At 44.2% G+C, this 23,463-nt stretch overlaps 7 protein-coding genes across 7 annotated transcripts; 4 read left to right on the plus strand and 3 right to left on the minus strand.

Moving 5' to 3' along the window:
• Positions 1 to 2,616: 2,616 nt before the first annotated feature.
• Positions 2,617 to 4,158, plus strand: TREMEDRAFT_65554 (uncharacterized protein; the record flags this gene model as incomplete). The annotated part of the gene is made up of 6 exons (XM_007007699.1): positions 2,617 to 2,680; positions 2,732 to 2,877; positions 2,932 to 3,235; positions 3,282 to 3,416; positions 3,625 to 3,740; positions 4,099 to 4,158. 6 exons carry the CDS (start codon positions 2,617 to 2,619, stop codon positions 4,156 to 4,158), a joined length of 825 nt encoding a protein of 274 aa, XP_007007761.1.
• Positions 4,159 to 5,486: 1,328 nt separating this feature from the next.
• On the minus strand, positions 5,487 to 6,272 carry TREMEDRAFT_65555 (uncharacterized protein; the record flags this gene model as incomplete). The annotated part of the gene is made up of 1 exon (XM_007007700.1): positions 5,487 to 6,272. The coding sequence occupies one exon, from the start codon at positions 6,270 to 6,272 to the stop codon at positions 5,487 to 5,489; it is 786 nt and encodes a 261-aa protein (XP_007007762.1).
• A 1,767-nt stretch (positions 6,273 to 8,039) lies between these two features.
• On the minus strand, positions 8,040 to 9,119 carry TREMEDRAFT_65556 (uncharacterized protein; the record flags this gene model as incomplete). The annotated part of the gene is made up of 1 exon (XM_007007701.1): positions 8,040 to 9,119. The coding sequence occupies one exon, from the start codon at positions 9,117 to 9,119 to the stop codon at positions 8,040 to 8,042; it is 1,080 nt and encodes a 359-aa protein (XP_007007763.1).
• A 673-nt stretch (positions 9,120 to 9,792) lies between these two features.
• Positions 9,793 to 11,416, plus strand: TREMEDRAFT_65557 (uncharacterized protein; the record flags this gene model as incomplete). The annotated part of the gene is made up of 6 exons (XM_007007702.1): positions 9,793 to 10,050; positions 10,307 to 10,486; positions 10,735 to 10,844; positions 11,073 to 11,200; positions 11,242 to 11,309; positions 11,354 to 11,416. 6 exons carry the CDS (start codon positions 9,793 to 9,795, stop codon positions 11,414 to 11,416), a joined length of 807 nt encoding a protein of 268 aa, XP_007007764.1.
• A 230-nt stretch (positions 11,417 to 11,646) lies between these two features.
• On the minus strand, positions 11,647 to 12,576 carry TREMEDRAFT_65558 (uncharacterized protein; the record flags this gene model as incomplete). Its single annotated transcript, XM_007007703.1, has 6 exons — positions 11,647 to 11,821; positions 11,871 to 11,924; positions 12,039 to 12,138; positions 12,190 to 12,260; positions 12,423 to 12,477; positions 12,522 to 12,576. 6 exons carry the CDS (start codon positions 12,574 to 12,576, stop codon positions 11,647 to 11,649), a joined length of 510 nt encoding a protein of 169 aa, XP_007007765.1.
• Positions 12,577 to 12,813: 237 nt separating this feature from the next.
• TREMEDRAFT_40960 (uncharacterized protein) lies at positions 12,814 to 15,054 on the plus strand. Its single transcript, XM_007007662.1, has 13 exons — positions 12,814 to 12,889; positions 12,941 to 13,069; positions 13,231 to 13,378; positions 13,441 to 13,679; positions 13,752 to 13,815; positions 13,869 to 13,969; positions 14,020 to 14,211; positions 14,374 to 14,542; positions 14,587 to 14,655; positions 14,702 to 14,757; positions 14,875 to 14,911; positions 14,955 to 14,974; positions 15,022 to 15,054. Exons 1-12 carry the CDS (start codon positions 12,857 to 12,859, stop codon positions 14,960 to 14,962), a joined length of 1,245 nt encoding a protein of 414 aa, XP_007007724.1. The 5' UTR covers positions 12,814 to 12,856; the 3' UTR covers positions 14,963 to 14,974; positions 15,022 to 15,054.
• Positions 15,055 to 16,351: 1,297 nt separating this feature from the next.
• Positions 16,352 to 21,828, plus strand: TREMEDRAFT_45779 (uncharacterized protein; the record flags this gene model as incomplete). Its single annotated transcript, XM_007007671.1, has 7 exons — positions 16,352 to 16,572; positions 17,048 to 17,355; positions 17,575 to 18,289; positions 18,463 to 19,817; positions 20,030 to 20,085; positions 20,136 to 20,737; positions 20,872 to 21,828. 7 exons carry the CDS (start codon positions 16,352 to 16,354, stop codon positions 21,758 to 21,760), a joined length of 4,146 nt encoding a protein of 1,381 aa, XP_007007733.1. The 3' UTR covers positions 21,761 to 21,828.
• Between the last annotated feature and the right edge of the window lie 1,635 nt (positions 21,829 to 23,463).

Here is a 23,463-nt window from a genome sequence, read left to right on the forward strand (position 1 = left end):
GGTCGCTGCTCTTGTTAATCTCTGGCAACAACAATCAAAAAGAGGAATCAACAAGACTTCTTCGCCCCGTAGCATCTACGTTATGACAATTGTGAACATATTAATCAAATTTGACCAACGTAGAAAGAGATTAATGTTCGCCAACAAAGGAAAACGTAAGTGCACATGTTTTGCTTATAAAACGGTCAGCATTGATAAGTAGAGCTTTATTATGATGGCTATGAAAGTACAACACAATTAAAACGTTCTTTTGAGCATTACATGGCTCGAAATAACGAAGAGGGTATCAGAGATGCTTTAGCGCAATCATTAGGAATATTTGGCATGTTAAGAGGTGATAACCAGCGCAGTTTACTCTTATCGGACATATCCTCTGAAATTTCTAGCAGAGAAGGCCCGACGTCTTGTTTATTCGTTGTATTGGTCATACAATCAAGCAAAACAAACTCCTCCGGTAAACCTCAGTACACTGCGTTTATCAGAAACAAAGATTTAAGAATATGTCCTGTCTTCCACTTAAGTCTTTGCTTATTTGCACGGTAAGCCGTATTTAAACCCAAGTACTCGATATATACTAAATTCTAGCTTTTATTGTGGCTCTTCACCCGCAGGATTTCCAGATATGTCAGCAAGAGCTAAATGGTACGATTTACCACTATTATGTGATGGTAAATTACGAACAAAACCGATTTCATACGATACTCAACGAAGAGCAGTTAGTGATGCGCTACACGCCGCCAACGTTCACACATATCAAAAAACACATATAAATAGACGTTTTGGTGCTCGTTTAGCCAAACAAGGGGGTGCAACATCAGAGGAAATTGCACGAGCCAGACATTGGGCACATTCGGTTCTAGAAAATCACTATTTAACGCATATTCCTCGTCGACCGGTGCGAGCTCTTGCTGGTTTTTCTATTGAGGGCAATAGTTTCTTTCTTTCGAGAGATATTTCACCTCCTGCAACCCTTCTATGCAAAGTTTTTCCTGAAATTGAGAAATGGTGAGCTTAAATCGCGGTTTGATTCCCACTCTTGCTAGTTTGTGCTAAAATTTGCTAAATTTTGCTATTTTGTGTTCTTGCTAACTCTCAAAGGATAGGAATTCTCGATTCTAGCGTACGTCCGGAAGAAGAGCTTACTAGTCGAATGTTTCTTCAAACAATGGGTCATCTCCGTGAATCATTTCTACAAGATATCGTACACGTTCGCAAATGGTTTCCATCGCTTTACATTTTCAATCATCCTCTTTTCAAAGACGAAGAGTTCTTATCCTTTGAGGAACAAGCGATTACTAGAACGATTGCCAATGAAAACAAATATGATGATCGTATTGCTCAAGCTTTGCCAATTTTACATGACATTCTACAAACTCAAGCTCAAGCACAACAACAAACGTCAAATGATATGGTTTCACGCATTGAAGAAGTAAATAAAAGCCAAAGACAAAATAACGAGCAAATTCAAGCCGTCTTGAATGGAATTGCGTTAATACAAAACGGTCTTAGCAGTCCACTTCTTTTTCCGCCAATATTTCAGTCTATCTTACGTGAAAATCAGTCTTCGAACTCCGGATTGGCAAATACAAACGAAGCAAGCACTTCTTTGACAACTTTGCCAAATGAACAACCTACATCTCCTATTGCAAACTCGTTCTTGTCAACTACATCATCATCTTCCCACAATATGACCGTTCAAACCTCCATTCAAACCAGTCTGCTATCACCATTTACTATGAGTAGATCAGTTCAAACAGTTCAGGAATTATGGCAAGAGTATCTCTTTGGCATTAATGGTCGCCCATCAATTAAAAGTCAGTACGAAGATAACCCTAATGGACTGAAGAATGCAAGCGAGACCGAAAAACGTTTTTATAGGAGACGTATCAGCACTATTCGAGCAGTTCGACGTTTAGGTGAGACAAGAGCAATAGAAGATGTTGAAGCAGCGAAGATTTGGGATAAACATAGACATACTTTACCAAATCCATCTTTAGACGCCTTACAACATTGGTTGAGTAAAGCATCTGCCGAAGAACTCATATCTGTTTAGTATTGTACAGTAATGTATCTTCTCGTGTAGCATTACCTTTGCATAAATTTTATTCTGCAATTTCCTGCTAACTTTTGCTCATTCTTGCTACTTTCTGCCAATTATTGCTCGTGAGTGCTAACTGTGGTTAAAATTTCTTTACTCGTAGCCAAGGGCGTTGTAGAACAGTCAAAGGAGTATGAAACCTCACAACGGATATATAACCTGCAGGAATTAGGACCACGTCGTTGTTCAGAAAACGTCCCTGCAGGAATCAACAATTTGATCCGTTTTACGGTTTCATGTATTTAAGACGTGCTAAAAACGATAGACTTGAGACAGTGTAAATCAGGGTCTGTAAATCAACGTGATTTACGTCCTCAAACCATTAAAACGAGGGTATGCATGTCGTTGTCAAGGGTAAGTATCCTTTGGTTGTCAAGGAGAGCGAAATGGTCAATTTGCTGGTTGTCACATATACCAGGTCGTTGTCATGAGTTCTTCCCCACCTCTTTTCAAATTTTAACGTCTTACATTACTTTACCACACTGACATTTGAATTTTAAGCTTCTTGAAAAGATATCATGTCGAACACACCTACTCCTCCTGCTACTTTGAAACAACTTGTTACGTCTAAGCCCGATTCACGTTAGTTGCTGCTTTTTCAACGTTGAACGGTTAATTAATTCTAATATTTAGCGGAGTGGAGCGCCAAATTCGATTGGGATGGTATTGTTGCTTATCCTCTACGGAAATGGTCTGATACTGGTCGTAATGAGGTTCTTCGGGTTGCAGCTGGAGATAAAGGTCCTAAGATTGGAATTTCTCCTAATGAATCGTCAAAAGTTAGTGCTTTCGAGTCAATTTTCGTCAAAGTTGTGTTTATCTGACTCAATTAGTATAAAAATTACCGGGAGGCGTATAATCACGCTGTATCGCCTAATTCTCATGTCAGAATGGGAACATTTAGCTGTCAGTTGTGTCAAGCTCGTCAAAATCGCGAGGAGTTGTGTTCTTTTGGCTGTGTAACCGTGGGTGAGCTCCCTACAGGAGCATGTACCGAATGTATCGCGAGGGGTACGACAGCTCGCTGTACTTTTGTCGAAAAGGCGGAATACATCTTGGATCAGGCGAGTTTTGCGGGAAATATGCGAGAAGAGCTGGGCAAATTGAAAGCTATCGAGATCCAGGCTGAATTAGCGAGTTAGTACTTTTCGTTCTTAAATATAACTGCAAAGCTAATTTATAGCAACACATAAGTATGAATTGGAACCGAAAACTATCTTATATCAATGTCAGCATGTCAGATCGAACATTGAGCAATTGATGGCGATTCATTTGCCTGATATGGCTCCCGAAGGTGTTGTTGCCCCCGATACTCCCCGTAAGCGTCGTTGTGCCCCTGTCGCAGCAACCTCTCCCTCCGAAGACACATAAGTTGTTGTATATCTCTATATGTATGCATCAATCACTCTTGAGCTCTCATCAACACAAACATTAGCAAAAATGAGCACAAATTAGCAAGAATTAGCAGTAGTTAGCAAGTTAGGACAGAGAAGAGTGAACGAGATGAATTGTTGGAACGCGTTCAGGTGGCAGCATGAGTCACAATTTCGTACATTCGGTTATCGACATGATACCCGGACCAGCCCTAGGACCCCCGTCCGGACTGACTCAGGGTCCATGTCGTATAACAAGTCATCATTTGGTAAGTGGCGGATTGTTGGAAATTCTATGGAAATGTTCCGCGCGCAACTCATCACCACTTTATCTTTTTCTACGACTACGGAACCATAGATGGCTGAATGGGTGGACAAGAGTCAGTCAGTGTATGTCACAATATGATAGACAACCAAATATGTCTCAATCTTTATAACACATGTTAACGTCGCCATGACTCCCTTGGTGAGAAACAGAGCTGATTCTCAAAATTTGGTTCGAAGGGAGGAGGGGGTAACCATCCAAATTTCGACAAACGCACCAACTCTCTCTCTCTCGGTATCGGAGCTACTTGAAGAAGATGATATTGAGAAGACAAAGAATTTTGATTTGTGAATGATGGATAGATAAATCATATAGCATCTCTTGAATTCCAAGGAGAGGGAAGCGTGGTGGAATTTCGATAACTCTTCACGGGACACACAGGAAGGGATTTTGGTGCAAGGGGTGACTGAACGGTCAATTGTATAAGTTTCAATATCTGACATCTGCCAACTTCCCTTTCAATCGAATTTTGAGATGGAAAGTGATAGAGGGATGAAATAACTGCATGATGGTTCATTATATACATACTACTATCGATCGATCGATCTAACAACAATTGAGAAGAATATTTTTAATGGCTCAAAAAATGAATCAACTTCGCATTGTTGTCATAATCGAGTACTTAGATATAAATTGGTTCGACGTTTTGGCCCCATTCACATACAATGTTGCTCTTGGTACATCTAGTGCAGGTATCACCACCTTTTGGTACTTCACACGGCTTATAGTGTGGACCTCGCTTGGCTCTGCATTGCAAACAACTGAATCCGAATCGATGTCTCCGTTTCCGTAACATGACAGCTTCTGAATCCTTTTGGATGCGTACTGAAGATCTCACCCGAGACCTAGTGGGTACTGAAGAGTTCCTCCGAGACTCGGTGGGTACTGAAGACTTCCCCTGAGACCCGGTGGGTACTGAAGGGCTGGCCGGAGGGTTCTGTTGACTCTGTCTTGAAGATAGATATGGGATACGAGTTAAGTTCCTGTCATTGGTGGAGTTACAATCTCTCGACGGAACGACAGGAGTCAAAGATTGTGACATTATAGAGGATTGACTATCATTGCACATGGAGTTGACCGGAAATATATAAGCTCGATTACCAATCTGACTTATCGTGAGTTTCGTTGTGGGACCGGTGCCCGAATCGTTAGATGTCATAGATAATTTTCGGAATATTTCATACGAAGGACAGTCACATCTTGTGTAATCGCTTACTCTCATATTAATCTCAATGACTCAGGAAAAGTTATAAAGTAGGGAAAGTTATAAAGTAGGGAAAGTTATAAAGTAGGAAAAGTTATAAAGTAGAAGAAAGTTGATAATGTAAATTGAATCTCGCTTTTTTCTCTTGGAAATGTTTCTTCTTAGATTTTCATCAGATTGCTGAGATTCAACATGTAGAAAGAAGAGGGTTGAAAAGTAGAAGACCTATCCTCCCCTCTCATCAACTTACCAATGGGGTAGAAATGAGAACAAAGCAACGTGGGAGAAAATGATGATGCTAGAAGGTTCAACATCACGAGCAAGTCTCTGAAACCATGATTTCCTCATCTTCAAATACGATCTAATAACTTCATCCGTACCGGCGTAATTCATGTGTAGGTGTATGAAATCTATCTCCACCATCTACATCTGACATCTCGACATAACTCCTAACATCTAACTTTGGACACAACTTTCATAAGAAGGTCATTGAAAGTAAGGCGATCGTGAAAAGGAAGGTAAAGGTAAATCATACACCCTCCGTTCCGAAGATTGAACCTCATATTCATCCTGATACTGTGAATTGTCATCTTCGTCTTCAAAGTAAGAATAAATGGGACCTGTTACCTTCTGTTTATAGTTGGTAGTTGTACTTGACACGCCTCCCTTTATCGTGCCGTTTCTTCGTCTCTTTTGACCCCGAGTTGGTGGCGTGACACAAAGCGGATCTCCTAACTTTGAGTCATAATAAAGTGGAGTGATTGGTTTCGTGAACCACTTCTCCGAATCCGGGGGTACTTGCCAAGTTCGAGTATTATCAATTTTCAAAATTCGACCATTTTCCAAAGGCATAAACCTTACATGACTGAATTTTTCTGACCCATCGAATTCATCCAACCCATCGGTGGTTATAATGTACCTCTTTGTCTTATCTGACCAATGTTCTTGAGGTTGTACTACCATCCGGATCACTTCATCGGTGGTCAACGTCAAATCTGTAGCATTAAACTGGGCGAGGATCGCTTCTGTTGATATCACCAGTCTCTGATTGTCCGTAGTCGGAACAAATGGAGCTTCAGGTGTGGCGTATGATGTGTCAAATTCATCAATGTGTATTGAATGAGGGTCCACGATTTCTTCATCTGGTGCGCATACCATAGGATTTACTGATGGTGGTAAGACATTGGTCCAGTCGATCGTCGCATGTGGCAAGTATGGAAAAACACCAGTGGCCGAGTCACGGAGATATCGAGAATTCGTATGTTGGCTCATCTTGGTGATTGACTAAGAGATTGGGGAAAAGAAGTTTTGTTTAAGGAAATATTAAAGGGTATAGAAAATGAGGAAGGCTTGAGAGAAGACCAAGAAATAGAAAGATGGATGGATAGGATGACTAGGGATACGCACCTTGTGACGTATTTACCTCCTTCCATCTTCCGGAAATTGGTTACGACGCTAAAGTCGAACAACCCTGAGCTAAACTCGTACACGACCCCGCCTTCGAAATCCGGATCAAAGCCATTGTTTGATGATTTAGGTCGGTACCAGGAAAGGTGGGTTGACCCGGACGGATCAAAAAAACATGATGATGTAAACAAAGAAGCCCATGTATCGAAAGGAGGTGTCATAATCGTCTACATTCCCTGATTTTACGTTAGAGACCACCTAGGATGTGTGGGAATAAGAAAAACTCACAGTTTTTGAGATTCACATACTCATCAGAAAGGGAAGTTCCCTACGGACAACCACGATGCAGGAGAAGACTATAGCGGGAAATCAGAGATTATCGACCCACTAAGTTCACACAACCGGGATTTCGTCGCTATCACTCGCCGGGGAAGGGGTACGTTTGGCAATGTGACCTCTCAGGGGACCGACACGTTTTGGTGGGAGTAATGGGATGCTCCTTTGAAAGGATAAAGAGGAACGAAGAACAAGCATGACATGGCGTCAGGACGTCTTATAGACGTCGTAAGGAGTGAGTCAGGTCACGAGTACATAAGTGGAGAACAAAAGTGATCGGAAGAGTTGAGCGTTCCTCGAGATTCAACGATAGTGTTGTCTTTTTAATCTAACGTTCGTGTTCAACATCAATGAGAGGTGAACGACAATCAGTAGAACTTGGATCCTATATCAGGAGGAACCAGTGTCAGCAGGAAATACAGATGAAAATCATCAGCATCCACTTTGGCAAATTTTCTACAGGTTTTTCCCCCATCACAGCCGTAATTCATATATGCTACGGTGTCCTACCATACTCGATTGGTACTCATCCAAACATCCCAGAGTCAGGACTAAAATGACACCTTTTCGGTGTTGAAAGACTTGAACAACATCAAGGACTAGGATAACATTAAAGGACTAGAATGACGGGCTGTGGATCATAAATTTCCTCATCCTCCAACCCTATTTTCTAAGTGAGAACTGTAACGGTACTGGAAACACGATGACTAAGTCGCAGGTTGGATCGAAGTCGATGGAACTCTCGTGGAAATCTATGTATCTCTGGTGCTAATGGGTCGTGTCTCCTCTGCAATCGATGTAGCCAAAGAATGATATTGAAGAATCAGCAAAGGTGGTACTTTGCTGATTGTACTATATACTTGTCTACAGGTATTCGTGTCCTCTTCTCAGTCCTACTGCAAGCGTCTATGTACATACTCGGACAGGTGAAAAACCGCTTTTGAGCAAACCCAGTGGGGAAATCTCGAAAAGGGAAAACCCGTCCCTACCTACTGCAGCACTGCCTCCAACTCTCACCGTTTTCCTTCCTAATCCGTCGAGTTCGATGGATGTCCCTCGAGTCGTGTTACTCCGTAACAAGAACCTTCCAAAGACTTTTCCAGGTTACAAGGGTATCAGGCAGTGTCGTTTTCATAGTCAGATGACAGCAAAGAGATGATCAAGGAGGTAAAGTCATTCTAGTCCTTCAATGTTATAGTAGGGTAAGATGTCAATTTAGTCTTATCACACGGAAAAAGTATTATTCTAGTCCTTACCTCAAATCATTCCCGTATCTGAACGATTCCTCAAGGTAACTCAGTCGGATGGTTCAGACTTCAACCACAAATAGTCCCCGTTCCCTTGAGACGGCATCGTATACAGCGTCTCCGTGTGAGAAAACGAATCGGAATCTAAGTTTGTAGACGACTGGGAAGGACGACCAAAGTAAATCACGCTCTCACCTAGTGACAAAGGCCCGATTTTCAGGGGGCCGCTGAAGTCCCAATTGATCTCGACTTGCTCGGTCTTGATGTCTACCTTATGCATGCGAACAACTGGGAGTTGTCTGTGCTGAAGGTCAAAATTCCCTGGGGTCAATGGCGGCCACCAGCGGAGTGTTATGTCCGTGGCTGCGATTGGTTCGAAGCCGCGCTTTCGTTTGTTCTCCCCTGAAGGTTGAGATGCTGGATCACCGTTTCCTGTCGCATCCAAGGGGGATACTGTCTTGGACACTAAAACCGGGCGGAAATTGATGGAATTCACTGTATCATAATCAAAATAGAATCGCCGACTTGATGCATCGTAATGGTGGGGTGTTAACACTGAAAAGCCGTCCATTACTTCCGGTACCGGACCGTCGATTTGCCGTACTTCTGTAGTACTAGCAGGGGAAGAGGATCGGGAGGTATCCGAATAACAAGGTGCTTCCAACGGGGGTCGAGTAATTGGGTCGAAATATTCTGTCCTTGGGAGGAAGCCCGAAGAGTTTGGGTTCGGGAGGTAGGCACTTGTTGGGGAACGTCTTCCGAAGTGAGTCGGGGGTGTAGAGATGTAGGCAGGAGCTTCCGAAGGTCCAGTATCGGCAGCATTTACGGGAGGGCCGACATTTTGATAATCATACGTGTAGAACGGGTAGAGTTGAGGTGGGTAGTGGATCGTTTGATCAGCATAAGCAGCCGAATTAGGATACTCGTAGACCGCGGGCTGAACGGTGCAAGGATGGTAAGCATTACGGTAGTACTCTGTGTTCCCTACGGCTCCTTCCCAAGATCGATGTTCTACATATGAGCACGGAGGGGGTGGTTCGCTAGGGCACTGCTCTTGAAGCCCGTAGGCTGTTTGAAGCCCGTAGGCTGTTTGGGACGAAGGGTCGGGGTACCGACAGTCAGACGGCATGATGACCTGTGAGGGTAATGTGAGATGCGAGTCCTATCAGCTGCAATAGGAACAACAAGTGGATATGGGGTTAAAATTGGGATGATCAAGAAAGAGAGGGGAGAAGAGGAGGCGGTGAAGGGGTTCGTCGATTATGTATATGACACCGAGGGGGATCGATGACAAGACCTTTCGATAGTCAGGCTTGGTATTCCCATTCATTCAATCAAAGGTTGGGTGGGAAAGTATGATCGAACCGAGAAGACATGTCAGCAAGATCTCTTTTGAGCTTTAGCATCGCTCATCGCCCCGCTCGGGATTCGAATTTGAGTATATCGTATGGTCGATTCTCAAGCGAAGGTTGAACGATTATCGTAGGAAGTAACGGCCGGATCTAGGATCTAAGCACAGAGTCGACACCATCGGATCTTAACTTTGGTATGTACTATCTGTCGTATACTCTGTATGATGTATGATGTATCGATGATCCTGGTCGTGAGTAGTAGTAGTAGTAGTAGTATAGTAGTAACTTAGAAAGGACACAAGAAATGTGGAAGTAGAAAGGAAAAACAACAAAAGTTGACTAGACTTCCGCCTCTCCCCCCCTCTAGGCTAAGGTTACATTAAGGTAACTTACTATCATAACTCTCCTTCCTCCTCTTTAATCTCTGTGTATATCACTTGTTCACTCATCATGTCCCCTCTCACCCCTACTTCCTCACAGGAGATCATCCTTCTCTCCCCTCCTCAGGCTTCTTCATCCACCCTGACCGCCACCGCCCTTCCTAAACCTGTAGCATTTCAACCTTCCCCTGAGCTCAAAACGAAGATTGTCAGGCATATCAAAGATGACAAGAGTCTACCTCTCAAACCGGAGAAAAGGAGTAGAATGATATCTGATGATCGTGAGAGGGAGGCCAAGATGGCTCGAAGTCGTCAGACTGAGAGGATGGTGAGTGTGTCCTACATACTTATTCTAACTTGACCTTTACGATCTTGACTATTATACTCTTCAAACAACTCCTCTTTTCATATTTATACAACCCCATCTCGACCTCCATCCTACCGCTTGTGCTGTTCACGTAAACATGATATACCTTCCGATTCATAACTCTAGATCGTACAAACTTCCTGGACGTCTCTTGATCAGATTCAAAAGTCTAAACGGTGGGATTGGCGGTAATATCAATTAGAGCTGACCCAGTTAGATGACCACCTTGGGAAAAAGTAACAACCCCATAACCAACTCTGATCTTTATTCCAGAACGGATCATTTCGTTTCTTGTGCTACTGGACACCAACAGAGTAATAGAGGAGGTGGGAGTGCAGGAGCTGCGACGTATTGGGAAGTCCGGAATGCTAAAATGGCCGAGCAAGTGAGGGAAAAGGTGAGTTTGCAGTCGTTGTCTCATCCTTCGTCTTCCCCCTTTCTCTTCTCTCAATCAATGATCTCCCCCCATCCAATTCATGTTTCCTCTCCTCACCATCCCACTTTTCCTCTATCTAAATCCCGTGAAGGAAGCGATTCCGCTTCATGGAACTGTTCGACGCTCTGCTTGATTGCGACAGGACGAGGAGCTGTTGCTTTTACTTTTAGGAGGAATGAAATCGTTTGAAGTCTTAGCTGATTCAGAAGAAAACTTCCATACTTGCCGGTTGTGTGATGTATATCAATGGCTCTACAGGACCTAAAGTCTCCAATCTTCAATTACAACATCTGATCACACAAAATGGAGGTCGATTCGTGTGAGTTCTCCTTTATACCATGACCGTAACTTCCTTGAACTCGCCTCCCTGTTCAAATTTCATATATCCCCTCACAGTCAGCGAATCCGGATATCGTTGCCCATAACTTATTCTTTCCAAAGAGATTCTTTTAGGGCGACCTCCCTTCATTTATCCCTGCAGCTAGCTTCAGGGCCTTTCTCATCATCTGCAGACTATGGCGTGGACGTAGCATCCGCTAAAGCACAGACCTCTACAATCATCATCCTGTACCCATATCATCGCTGGTAATCTATCCGGCACTAAAGCTCAAAAACATATCAATGGACAAGGAGGTCGTGGTGCCTCCAGAAGGGCGAAAGTCGTTCGTGTCGATTGTATGTCTTTCCCATCTAACACACCATGTAGCTCATAGCAGGGGTATTGGACAGTATTGATAAAGGTACGAAAGTGTCCGAAGCTGGTTATAGTGTGATACATGATCCTGTGAGTCTTCTCTTTGTAGATCTTACCGGATACTGAAATGATAGTCACAAACGAATCTGTTCAACGCATTTGGAACTCGACCCAAAGCTGAGAAAATGGATACATAGTCCATATTTGTGGATATGTCTGCTGGGGATTATTGAAATCGCCAGAGATGTGTATCAAAACTAGGACACTGGGTATACAGTACCGACAGGATGAGAACAAATGTACGATTTACTATCTTGCTATACAGACTTGATTCGTATTTTGATGTTGTCAAAGTATTATGCAAATTATCGGTACATGCTTTACTCAGTAGTTACTTGTACAATGTATTGTGCTAGAAGATAAAACTTTATTCCTCTTCTTCATCATCATAATCATCCACTCTTCTTCGTTTTTCAGTCCGATCTTCATATCCACCATCATAATGTTCTTCTTCTTCTTCCTCTACGATATCTTCTCTCTCACGTCTAGTTTCATTATCCCCTGAGAGTGTTTGACTAGCTTCTTGATCTTTCTTAGCGGCCCTATGTCATTAGTGAAGAACTTGTCGGGAAAGAGGAAAGAAGGATTTACCGTTTCTTTTTGATTTGATGTTTGATCCTTTCTTCTTCACATTTATCTATCCATCTGAAATCAGCGCTACCCTGTGTAACCACCACTCTATTGAAGAGTATCATATGCCGCTTCTCAATTGCTGGAAGTTTGAGTCTCGATCATATAAGATAACCTTTTCTCACTGACTGAACTATCAAGTTTCGATTATATAAGATAACACATGAATGAAAGAGTAGGCCAAGTAAAGATACAAACTCGGAATACACATCTACAGCAGCTGTCAAGTCTTACCCTATCAGCTTATGCCTTTTTGGAAAGAAGATGAGAGTGGACATACTACTCATAGTTGTTTGCCAATTGACATGACAATATTTACAAGATAATTCAGCTTGCATGACGTCTTTATGTCTGTTTCATCAGTCACCTCCATCTTGTCCCCTCCTCTCCTTCGACTCGGTGATTCAGACGCCCAAAATCCGACATTCAATTTCCAGTTAAGTCATCGGAGTACTTCATACACTCTTCTCTCACGATTCTGAGGTTAGATAGGATACAGAAAACTCGACGTACAATTTGACGACAACCGCCTTTTCATGATTGCAAAACAAACATTTGAAAGTCGTAGCTGAAGATCAATATCGTCCTGAGCGGTACAAATCACCTACTTACCTAACGGTTCGGCTCTCTTGGTTTGTACCTTCATAGTAGATTTTCTTTTACCCATTTTCGTATAAGCTTAAGCTCTAGGTAATTCAAGTGACTCCAATGATTCAAGTCTGTCAAGAGTCTGAATATGTACTAAGTTGATATCGAAGCGTAAGACAATAAGTTGAGCAGTCAGTTATGGCTTCTTGGGGGACAATGGTAGAGTGGGAATTGACGGAGATCGGAGACAACTCCGTTCAAAGCCTACGCGTTGCATGTCCGTCGTCTTCTTCCAACTTGCAACCTTTCGGTTTTTCGCTTACTATTCCATCGGACAGGTAGCATAACCTCAAGTCATCATGGAGGAGATAGGTATAGATCTCAAGATGGAGGTAAGTGAAAAGTTATTAATGAGAAAACACAGGTAGACTGATGAACTTCAGGATCCTACTCTACCTGAACAATTGTCGGAAAAGCAGACTTTACTCAATTCTCTCCCTACCAGTGATGAAGAGCTTTATTCCACTTTTAGACGTCTGGAAGCTCATAATGAGTTTTTGAGTCTTCAAGAGGTGATTTTTTCACTTCTTTATCTCTCCGCATCGGTCTACCAAACACGAGTAGAATTCCAAATCCCCCAAATCCCTTTCCTGTTGAGATGATCTTTTAGAATCGTGATACAAGACTTCATGAAATCGGCTGCAGACATTGAACAAACGAAGCTAACTGGAAGGAATACATCAGAGACGAAACGCAAAACCTTCGTCGAGAACTTCTCAGAGCTCAAGAAGAAGTGAAACGTATTCAGGCTGTACCTCTCGTCATTGGTCAATTCCTCGAAGCTGTAGATGAACGAAGAGGTATCGTAGGAAGTACCACCGGTCAGTTTCTTTTCTCTCATCTCTTCAAGGTGCATGTACATGTATAAAAGCTGATGGGTTAGGATCTAATTTCGTCGTTCGAATACTCTCCACACTGGACAGAGAACTTTTGAAACCTTCTTCCTCGGTAGTTTTACATCGTCATTCCAACGCTTTGGTCGATGTTTTACCCCCCGAGGCAGATTCTTCCATAGCTATGATGAGTGCGGAAGAAAGACCAGATGTTAAATATTCCGATGTAGGTGGTATGGATGCTCAAAAACAAGAAATCCGAGAAGCGGTGGAATTACCTTTGCAACAAGTGAGTTTACCACAATCCTTTCCTTCATAAATTCCCATTTGTCGAGGATGAGGAAAAGCTGACAAATCATAGATGGAACTTTATAGGAAAATAGGTATCGATCCACCTCGAGGTGTTTTGTTATATGGTCCACCTGGTGAGTCGATCATTCTGGATTATGTGATGGTTGGGGGTAAGGTTGACGGAAAGGAACTGGAAAAACAATGTTGGTCAAAGCTGTCGCCAACGCCACAAAAGCAGCGTTCATCCGTGTGGTAGGATCAGAGTTTGTTCAAAAGTATCTTGGAGAGGTGAGCTGGGCAAGATTATTGCAGAGAAGATAGAAGACTGATGGAAAAAGGGCCCGAGGATGGTTCGAGACGTGTTCCGTTTGGCCAAGGAAAATTCACCATGTATCATCTTCATTGATGAGGTGGATGCTATTGCTACGAAACGTTTCGATGCCCAGACGGGATCGGATAGGGAGGTACAGCGAATCTTGTTGGAGTTATTGAATCAGATGGACGGGTTTGATCAGACTACGAATGTCAAAGTGAGCTTCCATTTTCTTCTCATTTCCAATGCATTCGTCAATTTGTTCCCGTCATCTACAGGACATGCAATTCGCTCTCTCAATGCTATGCGAGGGAGATTGTGGCTCCCGCTCGCAACATGACCACTCTCGACGTGAAGGGACACCGTAGTTAACGAGCAGGTCATCATGGCTACCAACCGACACGATACCCTCGATCCCGCTCTTCTTCGTCCGGGTCGTTTAGACAGAAAGATTGAATGCCCTTGGCCTTCTCGACGAGAACGTCGACTCATCTACCAGACTGTGACTTCCAAAATGAACCTCGGTCCCGATGTCGATCTGGAAGATTGTGCGTTTATATTTCACACATCGTCAGATATACTGATCATGGAGATATCTCCAGACCCGATCGTCTCAGCTCGGCCGAGATCTCTTCTATTTGTCAGGCATCGGGTATGCAAGGTATGACATCGCCAATTTATTCTTCTGATATGTACTCACCTCACAGCGGTCAGAAAGAATCGATACGTCATTTTACCCATCGACTTTGAAGAAGCGTGGAAGGTGGGTCATTCCGCCACACTCCTTCTACCATATACAAGTGTATATTCCCGAAATGCCGATTACATGCTCATAAGCTCGAAATTGTCCTCAGGTTGTTTTCGAATGTTGACTTTGTAGAGCGTTGTGAAGAGAGGTGATGACACTCACGAATTCTGTGAGTTTCCTCTACTATCTACATAGCACTGGCTGACGAGTAGATCGATAATTGCATAACATGGTCAGTCGACTGGCAAATGATGTCGGCGGACTCGAGCTGACAAGCAGTTGCATCTTCATCATGCAGAAGTGTTTCCTACCAATCTCCCTCCTGAATTCAACCTACGACTGACCTTTCCAACATTTATTGATATCACCACCATACTACTGACCATATCACCCCACACGCTGCCACAGACATCACCTTTCTGTTCTTTCCAGATTGATGATCACATGAGACGCAGCCAGAGTGATAAGTCTCATGACAACCATCACTCATTTGCTATCTTTCCCGAGCCCTTTGGGCAAGTGACGGGATCGATGCTTCACAGGTGCTGGACAATCGTCTTGACACCCCTTGACACCTTTCGCCTTCGTTCTCGCAATTCGCCCTTCATCCTCGCTCGTTTTTCATTCTTGTTACACACAGTCCACTCATTCAACAGGACGACGGAAGGAAGAGGGGTATGATGAATGTGTGTCGAGGTGGGGAGGTAAGATCTATCTCTCGAACTCTTCACACATCCATCCTTCTCCATCTTCCTGGTCCACCTCTGCCCAGCCCCGTCCGACCTCCCCTTGTCCTCCCTCTCAACCCTCCATGTCATCCTTCCACCGGTGTCTAACACTCTGCGAGCGACAGTATTCCTAAGTCGCCTGCGATTTTCATGTCACCCAGATCAATATGGCCTCTTCTCTCCTAGGGAAGAGTGTCCTACCTGCTACTCACCGGCTCGGGTGGATACCGTCTCGTGTGACCGGTCCGTTGACAGGGTATATTATTTGTATGTGTATGCATTTGTGATCATCGGTTGTATGGTTTATGGGCAGTTCATTCGTAGTGCACATTGATTCCTGCTATGTATGCTATGCTTGCTGTCATGCTTGAATAGTAGAGCATGCTGCATGAGGCATGGGGCATGAACTTGGTGGCAGCGTGGCAGAAGACGCGTGCCCGGGGAAGATGTTTGTTAGAGTCGAAACTGGAATCTCCGCCACCGATCGGGGACACACGTTCTCCCTATCCACCTCTCTCTACAAACTCATCACATCTTATCTGGCATAAGTATCTTACACTTGACAACTCGATCTCTTTCACCTATCACTCCGTATCTCATATCACATATCACATATCACATACTCGCTATTCAAGTCCTCTTTACTCCCCACACGACACTCGAGTTCACACGTAAGTACCTCGCAACACTTCTTCTCTACAGTAGTAATAACTTAGTGTACAAACTCCCCACTTCCCTTCAACCCACCATCTTCCTCTAAAAAACCCCTCGCCGCCAAACTCAATAAGCGGCCCCTTTCCCGATCTCACGTCTGAGGATCCGAGGACACCTCCCTCGTATTCATCGGACGTCCAGATCGGTTTATCAGGGTTATCTGACGAATGACAAATTTACATGTTTATTATTATCATGGTAATGTCAAAGCATTCAGACAAGAACTGGATGGGATTGGGAAAGGTTTTAAACAAGATATGGAAAATGGGATGAATGGAGGGAATGGCTTTGGGGGTAGTTCGAGTGGAGGTAAAAGTTGGAGTTTGAGTGGATTGATGAGTTTACCTATAAGAGGGGATCCTAATGAGAGAGATTGGTTTGGTAGGACGTGAGTCTTTATCAGTATACATAATTTGCATACGTCTCATCTCTCACCTCTCATACCTCTCATACCTCTCATACCTCTCATACCTCTCATACCTCTCATACCTCTCATACCTCTCATACCTCTCATACCTCTCATACCTCCCTCACAACATGCAGTACAAGTACACAAACAGATTCCCTATGTCCTCATCTTATTCCCCCATATCTACCGCTGCAAAGGGTTGTAAGCAGAGCGCAGCGTCCGTACGAGTCAAAGATGGAAGAATTAGCGAGAAGAGATTCAGGAGACACGAAAAACAGTCAATAGGCTTTTACTCTCTTGAATCAAATTTATCTCTCACTCAGTTCATCTCAATCACTCCCCAATTCGCTTAGTCGCTCTTTCAAGCCCTACGCATGGTGAGGTATCGTATTCTGGGTACTGAGTCATTGTAAGACGAGCTAGAGATGATAGAGATCATAAAGCTCACTCTCAGCGTTCTCCATCTAGCTGCCAGTTCTCTGACAACACAATCATACACTTTCTTTCAAATCCTCTTACGAAACCCAAACGTATCGGTAAATCTTCAAGATCACGAATCAGGTTATACGGCCCTTCATCGAGCTCTCTTCGCTGGCAATATCCATGCAGCAAGAGATTTGTTACAGAGGAATGATATTGATATTCATGTGAAAGATGCCGAGGGATTGACTGCTTTCGAGTTGTATAATGGAACTGTGGATGGTACTAGTCCTCCTAAAGATGTAATGGATGGGACGGATTTGTTCGTGTGGGGTGTGAATCGTGAGTCTACTCAATGTCATTTGATATATGAGCGTCTTTGTCCCATCACCCTCACATTTTCTTCATAACTTCATCCTGACAAATGCTCAAGGAGCGGTTTTTCCCCATCGTCCATATTTCGTCGCTGCAGGAGACGAGGTTAGATATTGGGACTGAAATTTCTTTGAGAAGATCTTGTCTTTGTTTGAAAGCTGCTCAAGGGGTGGCGTTGACTTCAAGGTAACTTCGCCCTCGGCACTGGCGACAGCACTGACAAGGCCTATCCTGACAGAGTCAATCTCCAAAGTCAAGATCAATTCAACGGTCATCCTGACCCCACCAAACGTTTCTCCCACGTAGGTGTACAAGATGTGGTCATGGGCAAGCTTCACACTGGAGTCATCACATCTGAAAACAGAGGTAATCTCAGTTTATGTGGTTTCGGGTCCAATGGTCGATTAGGTCGTTCAATTCACTCTCAACTCTCTCTCCTTCCCATGGCCGATTTACCCCATACAATCATTTCCATAGCTTTAGGTCCAGACCACACCCTCGCTCTCACATCCGGCGGGTATATTCTTTCTTGGGGACGGAATCGCTTTGCTCAATTAGGATACGTTATGGACCCTTCCGACAAACCTATAGATATGGACGGTCAGGTCCAAATGTCACCTAGGAGGATCGTCGGTCCACTGAAAAAGGAATTTGTGCGAGGTGTGGCGGCCGGACGTATGGCCAGCGCTTGTTGGACGGCTGATGCGGTTTGGACTTGGGGTACAAATGGAGGTAATTTGGGATACGATAAGAATTCCAATCCTGTACAAGTCATGCCGAGGAAAGTCACAGCTATCTCACAACCGGTGGTGGATATTGCGTTGTCTGATCACGCTATGATATGTCTTTTGGACACGTCTGAAGTGATTTGTTTTCATCATGATGTGAATTTCAAGATCAGGTGGGTGTTGCTCTATCCCCCGCGCTGTCATGACCCCTATCCCCTTCCGTCTTTAAATCACATTATCCCAATCAGAAGTCTGCATAGGCGGAGATTAGTGCAGCAGTTTAACAACGGTGTGAAGATATGAAAATGGTAGAAAAGTAGAAAAGGCGTTTGCATCTGACACTCAGCTTTTCCACCCCTCGAGTTCTATCCGAAGCATATCCTTTTCGCCCTCCTCAATCTACACTCAGACCTATGATCAAGAAAGTTACCTCATGCAACCAAACCTTTGCCGCTTTATCCTCCATCGGTGACGTTTTCACCTTCACCCTTCCCAACCCCGCCGAAGAGTCAAAAGATACTCGTGATCGACACGTCATCGTCAAACCTCAACTCATCTGGGCTCTACGTAAACGATTCGACGCCGTGCGAGATGTTGCGCTAGGTTCCGATAGTACTGTGATCATTTGTACCTCTGCCGGTCATGTCTTCGTTCGTCAAAGAGCCAAGACTGGTTCGGGCCAATTGAAGTTCAAACGTGTCCCTTATCTACAAAGAGTCATAAAAGTCGCTGCCAATGAAGCTGGAGCTTTCGCTGCCATCAGGGTGGATGCAAAACCTAAAGACATCAAGTTGATTGGACCAACTCTTGAAGAAGACATTTTCTCCATTCAACCTCACATCCGTCGACTGGAACTTCAAATGAGTGCAGCTGATTTCGAGGAGAGATACGTCAAGCGAGCAAAGCAACAAGAAGACGAGGATGATGATGAAAGTAACAATTCGGTAATTCAAGATATCAAAACCGCTATACAACTCTGCACGGTACTTTCTAGATGGCGTATTAGTGACGACACACTTTTCTCTTGGCCAGAACCATTGGCAAGTGACATTCATCTCGTTGTCGGACATCATTCCATACCTGCTCACAGCCTCATACTCAAATTACGCTCCCCCATTTTATCTCGAATTCTATCAGGTGAGACCTTTGATCGATTTTCTCTCAATCACTCTGATGGTTCTACCAAAATTCGAATCGAAGCTTGTCATCCTCTTGTAGCTTTACTCCTCATGCAATACCTCTACTCTGATGAGATCTCCGCAATATGGGATCCACGTGTATCAAGAGAAATACTAGAAAGATTTCCGGACTTACAACTCCCGATAACGAACATCAAAACCGATTTGAAGATCATAGCGGATATCCTTAAATTGGACGGCTTGTCTGTAGTGCTACAAGCTGCGTCAAAGGTGTCGATTTCACAACAGACCCTCTCCGGTGATCTTCAAAGATTTTTTGATCGAACCAATGTCAATGGTTCCGAAGATTGTGATATCACACTTTGTTTGGAAGATCGAGAAGTACGATGCTCTTCGACAATCCTTAGAGCTCGTTGTCCATTCTTCGAAGCCATGTTTGCGGATGGGGATTGGATGGAATCGCAGGGTGTAGTGGAGATGCGTCATTTGAGGTGGAGGCCGATGAGGTTGGTCTTTCGTTGGATCCATGAAGGAGTGGAGGACGAATTTTTTGATTATTTGCGTATGTCTTTTTTATGTCTTCCCTTACTTGATCTGTAAACATTCACCTAAACATCTCCGCTGCCACCATCATTGCGACTCTAGATCACTTTCCATCTCTCCGGTTGACGAGTATGTCGCAGTTGTTTTGACAAGCTACATATCCCGGTCTTGCGTGCTCATTCTGTTGGCATGACATTAGATACGTGTGTTGACTACGGGCTTACGTGATAGACCAAGAGACTTTGGACGAGTTTCTCGACTTTGTTTTCGAAGTCCTTGCTGCTGCTGTGAGCTTTTACTCCAACTAACCAATTCTATGGCCATAGTTGATTTCCAGACTGAGTTGTTACTCGACCGTTTAGTTCTAGTTTGCTCCCGAGTGATCACCCGTCATATCAACGCCTTCAACGCATCAGCTCTCGCTTGCGAAGCATCCTTCTACCAAGCCATCCCTCTGAAAGAGGCCATATTCGATTATATCATCGTCTCCCTCGAAACGATGCTTGAGTCAGGTCTTCTGGACGAGATGGACGACGACGTGTTACATGATTTATCAAACACTATAGTCCAAAAACAATCCATGAAAATACCCATTCCAAGAACCGAAGTCATCCCGAGAAAACTAATGGAGAAATATAAAGATTGGTTGGCTTTACAAGATTTACCTATTCCAAGAATCCGACAAAAGTGGAAGCCTCGATCACCATTGTTGACTCCTGCGGATCCCAGAACACCAAGGAATGGAAAGAAGATGGACAGTCCTATGACTAGTCCGCTTATCACACCCGCAACTACTACAGAAGATATTTTCGCAATGGATGAAGATACTTCTCCTCCGGGTACGGCGAGTTCTATGAGAGTGAGACCGATGACACCTCTGGATTTGGGGTCGGGGTCGAAAGCCAAAGTTTGGAAGTCTAGGACTGTGGAATCGGGAAAGTGAGTTTTGTTCGTGGTGTTCCTATCACTTTTTCCCCCTATTACATGCTCTGGTCCGTGGACTTGTACTGTTGTACTTTCAAAGACTGACATGACGACGAGCGCTGTCTTGAGTGATGTGGCTGACATTGCAGGAAAGACCTTCGAAGTATAATGGCAGAGACAGCTGCTGCTAACAAAACACCTTCTCGTCCTACTTTCACCTCCACACCTAGTAGTCTCACTGTCAAACCCTCAACAACCCCTCAATCCTCTCAATCACCATCATTATCTCGTACATCGGTTCTGTCTAAATCCCCAACTAGTAAACCCACCGCTCTCACTGGCTCACCATGGCGACCAATAGAACCTCGTCGACCTTCCATCACCGCCGTTCAAACCCAACAGTCTACACCTCCTTTGACATCCACTTCCATCCCTTCTTCCCTCTCTCGTGCTACAGGCACAAGAAATGCTATACCTCCAGCAGGAAGTTCCAAAGTTATCGTTCCTATAAAATCTGCTCCCATTCCAAGTCGGAAGACATCTGGATCAGGTGCAGCATGGACCATACCCACTTTCGCCCCTGTTCCTCCCATCTTATCAGGTTCCGTCTCACCAGGAAACAGTTTGAATCAATCCATGTCCCTCTTGGCTATCCAGAGACAAGAACAAGATTTGGCGGATCGTCACAAAGGTCGAGCAGTGGCTAGCTTTGCGGATATCTTGGCAGAGGAGAAACGCGCTGGAGAGGAAAGAGAGAGGAAGAGAGAAGAAGAAGATTTCTCTAGATGGTGGGAGGAAGAAAGAGCTAGGTTGGAGAGAGAAGCGATGGGAGTCGGGAGGGGTGGAGGAAGAGGGAGGAATGGTCCTAGAGCTGTTAATGCTAGAGGAAGAGGGAGAGGTAAAGTTGGACAAGATGGTATGGTCAATGTAGCGTCAAATGGAGGACAGGGACAAGGTGGGATGGAAAGTTCGGGACATGTAAAGGAAATGGGAGGATCAAGAGGTAGAGGAAGAGCAAGGGGAATGGTGAGATCTTAAAGTGAGTTTAGGTATTTACGAATGGTTTCTTCATACTGTTACTCGTACATGCAAATGTTGTGCTGATTATTTCTGCCTACGTTGACTGAATGTTGAAGCGAGGTTTGGAGGTCGGTCAATGTTTTGGCTGATCGTGATACACAGGAGGAACTTGGAATTTGGAGAAAGTGGCGAATATCCTAAATCCCCCATTCCTTGGGTCTTGGGTCTTGGGTCTTGGGGGTGAGAGAAGGAGAAGGGAAAGGCTGTGTGAGATCATTTATTCTGCTTGGCTGAGATTGATTAAGAGACGAAAGAGGAAATAGATGTGGGTTTTTTGCTGTGTTTCTTCGCCTTCGTTGATGTTCCTCCATTGATCATAACATCCATTGATGATGTCCTCCGTTGATGATGACCTGCATTCCCTATGACCTCACACCGAGTAGGAGCGTAAATTGACCCTCTAATAATCTCACTACTCTTGAAGTTAAAAGGCTCTCCCTTTGCCACTTGAGTGATTATCACTTACAGGAGATTCGTCCTGAATCATTCGACAATATGGCGTCTACTTCCAACCCAGATGACTCACACTTGACATCTTTGTCTGATCCACAGAAGTCTGATTCTGCGGACACAATCAAGCCTACTCATAACGATTCTTCTTCCAAAAAGAAGGACGACGACTCGAACGGCTTCCGTGGTTTCCTCTAGAGACTGCAGGCGAAGGTCAAAGTACCGGTCACGTCCCTAAAAGCTCCTGTTGGTCCGCAATCGAGTTGCTCGTCACATGAACGATGCGACTCTGACCAATGTTCCAACCAAGGCTCGCTCCCAAAGACGAACGTAAATCCTGTCACCATCAATTCGACGCTTTATGGTTCCAAACACCGTGACAATGGCTTCGTGTCCCGGAAGCACTGGGAACGTCAGAAAGAAGCCGACGAAGACGCCGATGAAGTCGCCCATCTCATGAGCCAAAGCATGATGGAGGACTTCTTAATGGAAAGCATCAAGGATAGTTTGACGGCCTGGACAGAAGGGCGGACGTAGTTGCCGAGTACGAGTACGCTGAGAATCACGATGAGGAATCTGCCACGAGCGGAATTGTTTCTCCAAATCAATCTCTCACCAGACTATGGATGATGATGTGCCTTGTACTTGGAGAGACCCCCTGTCCCCTTTGCCCCTGGCATGCATGAACACGTCGTTGAGTCGGGTCGGAATACCTGCTCTTGCCCGAAGATGCAGTGGAGCCTGACTAATTGATGATTTTGAATGATGTATCGATCACAGCGAGACTCCTTGTTCTCTTGAGTATGTAGAAATTTAAGAGTAAGTAATACGCTATCACATGGTTTGGGAGGATACAGGAAGGTAATGAAGTCATCCATGAGTATGGGAGAGGTCGAAAAGTAAAGTAAGGTAGGTAGGTAAGGTCGAAGGCGAGAAAGAAATGTCATCCCTATCGCCTTGACGGGTTGGACAGACCATAAGTAGGGAATACGTTTTTTTTGTCACATTCCTGTTGAAGACAGTCTTTCAAATTAAAGGATTGTAGCTTGATCGATAAGTTGGTTGACCCATGTTGGACTAAGACATGTTGACACTTGTATCCAAAAGGCCAACTTCCTGTGTCCTGTTGTCAAGCTTGTATCGACGGTACTCGTACCTTACTCGGAGATATGCTATCACATCCCTTTGATCCGGTACGAATTTTGCTAACT

Source organism: Tremella mesenterica (genome assembly GCF_000271645.1).
Source record: "Tremella mesenterica DSM 1558 unplaced genomic scaffold TREMEscaffold_15, whole genome shotgun sequence".
Classification (NCBI taxonomy): domain Eukaryota; kingdom Fungi; phylum Basidiomycota; class Tremellomycetes; order Tremellales; family Tremellaceae; genus Tremella; species Tremella mesenterica.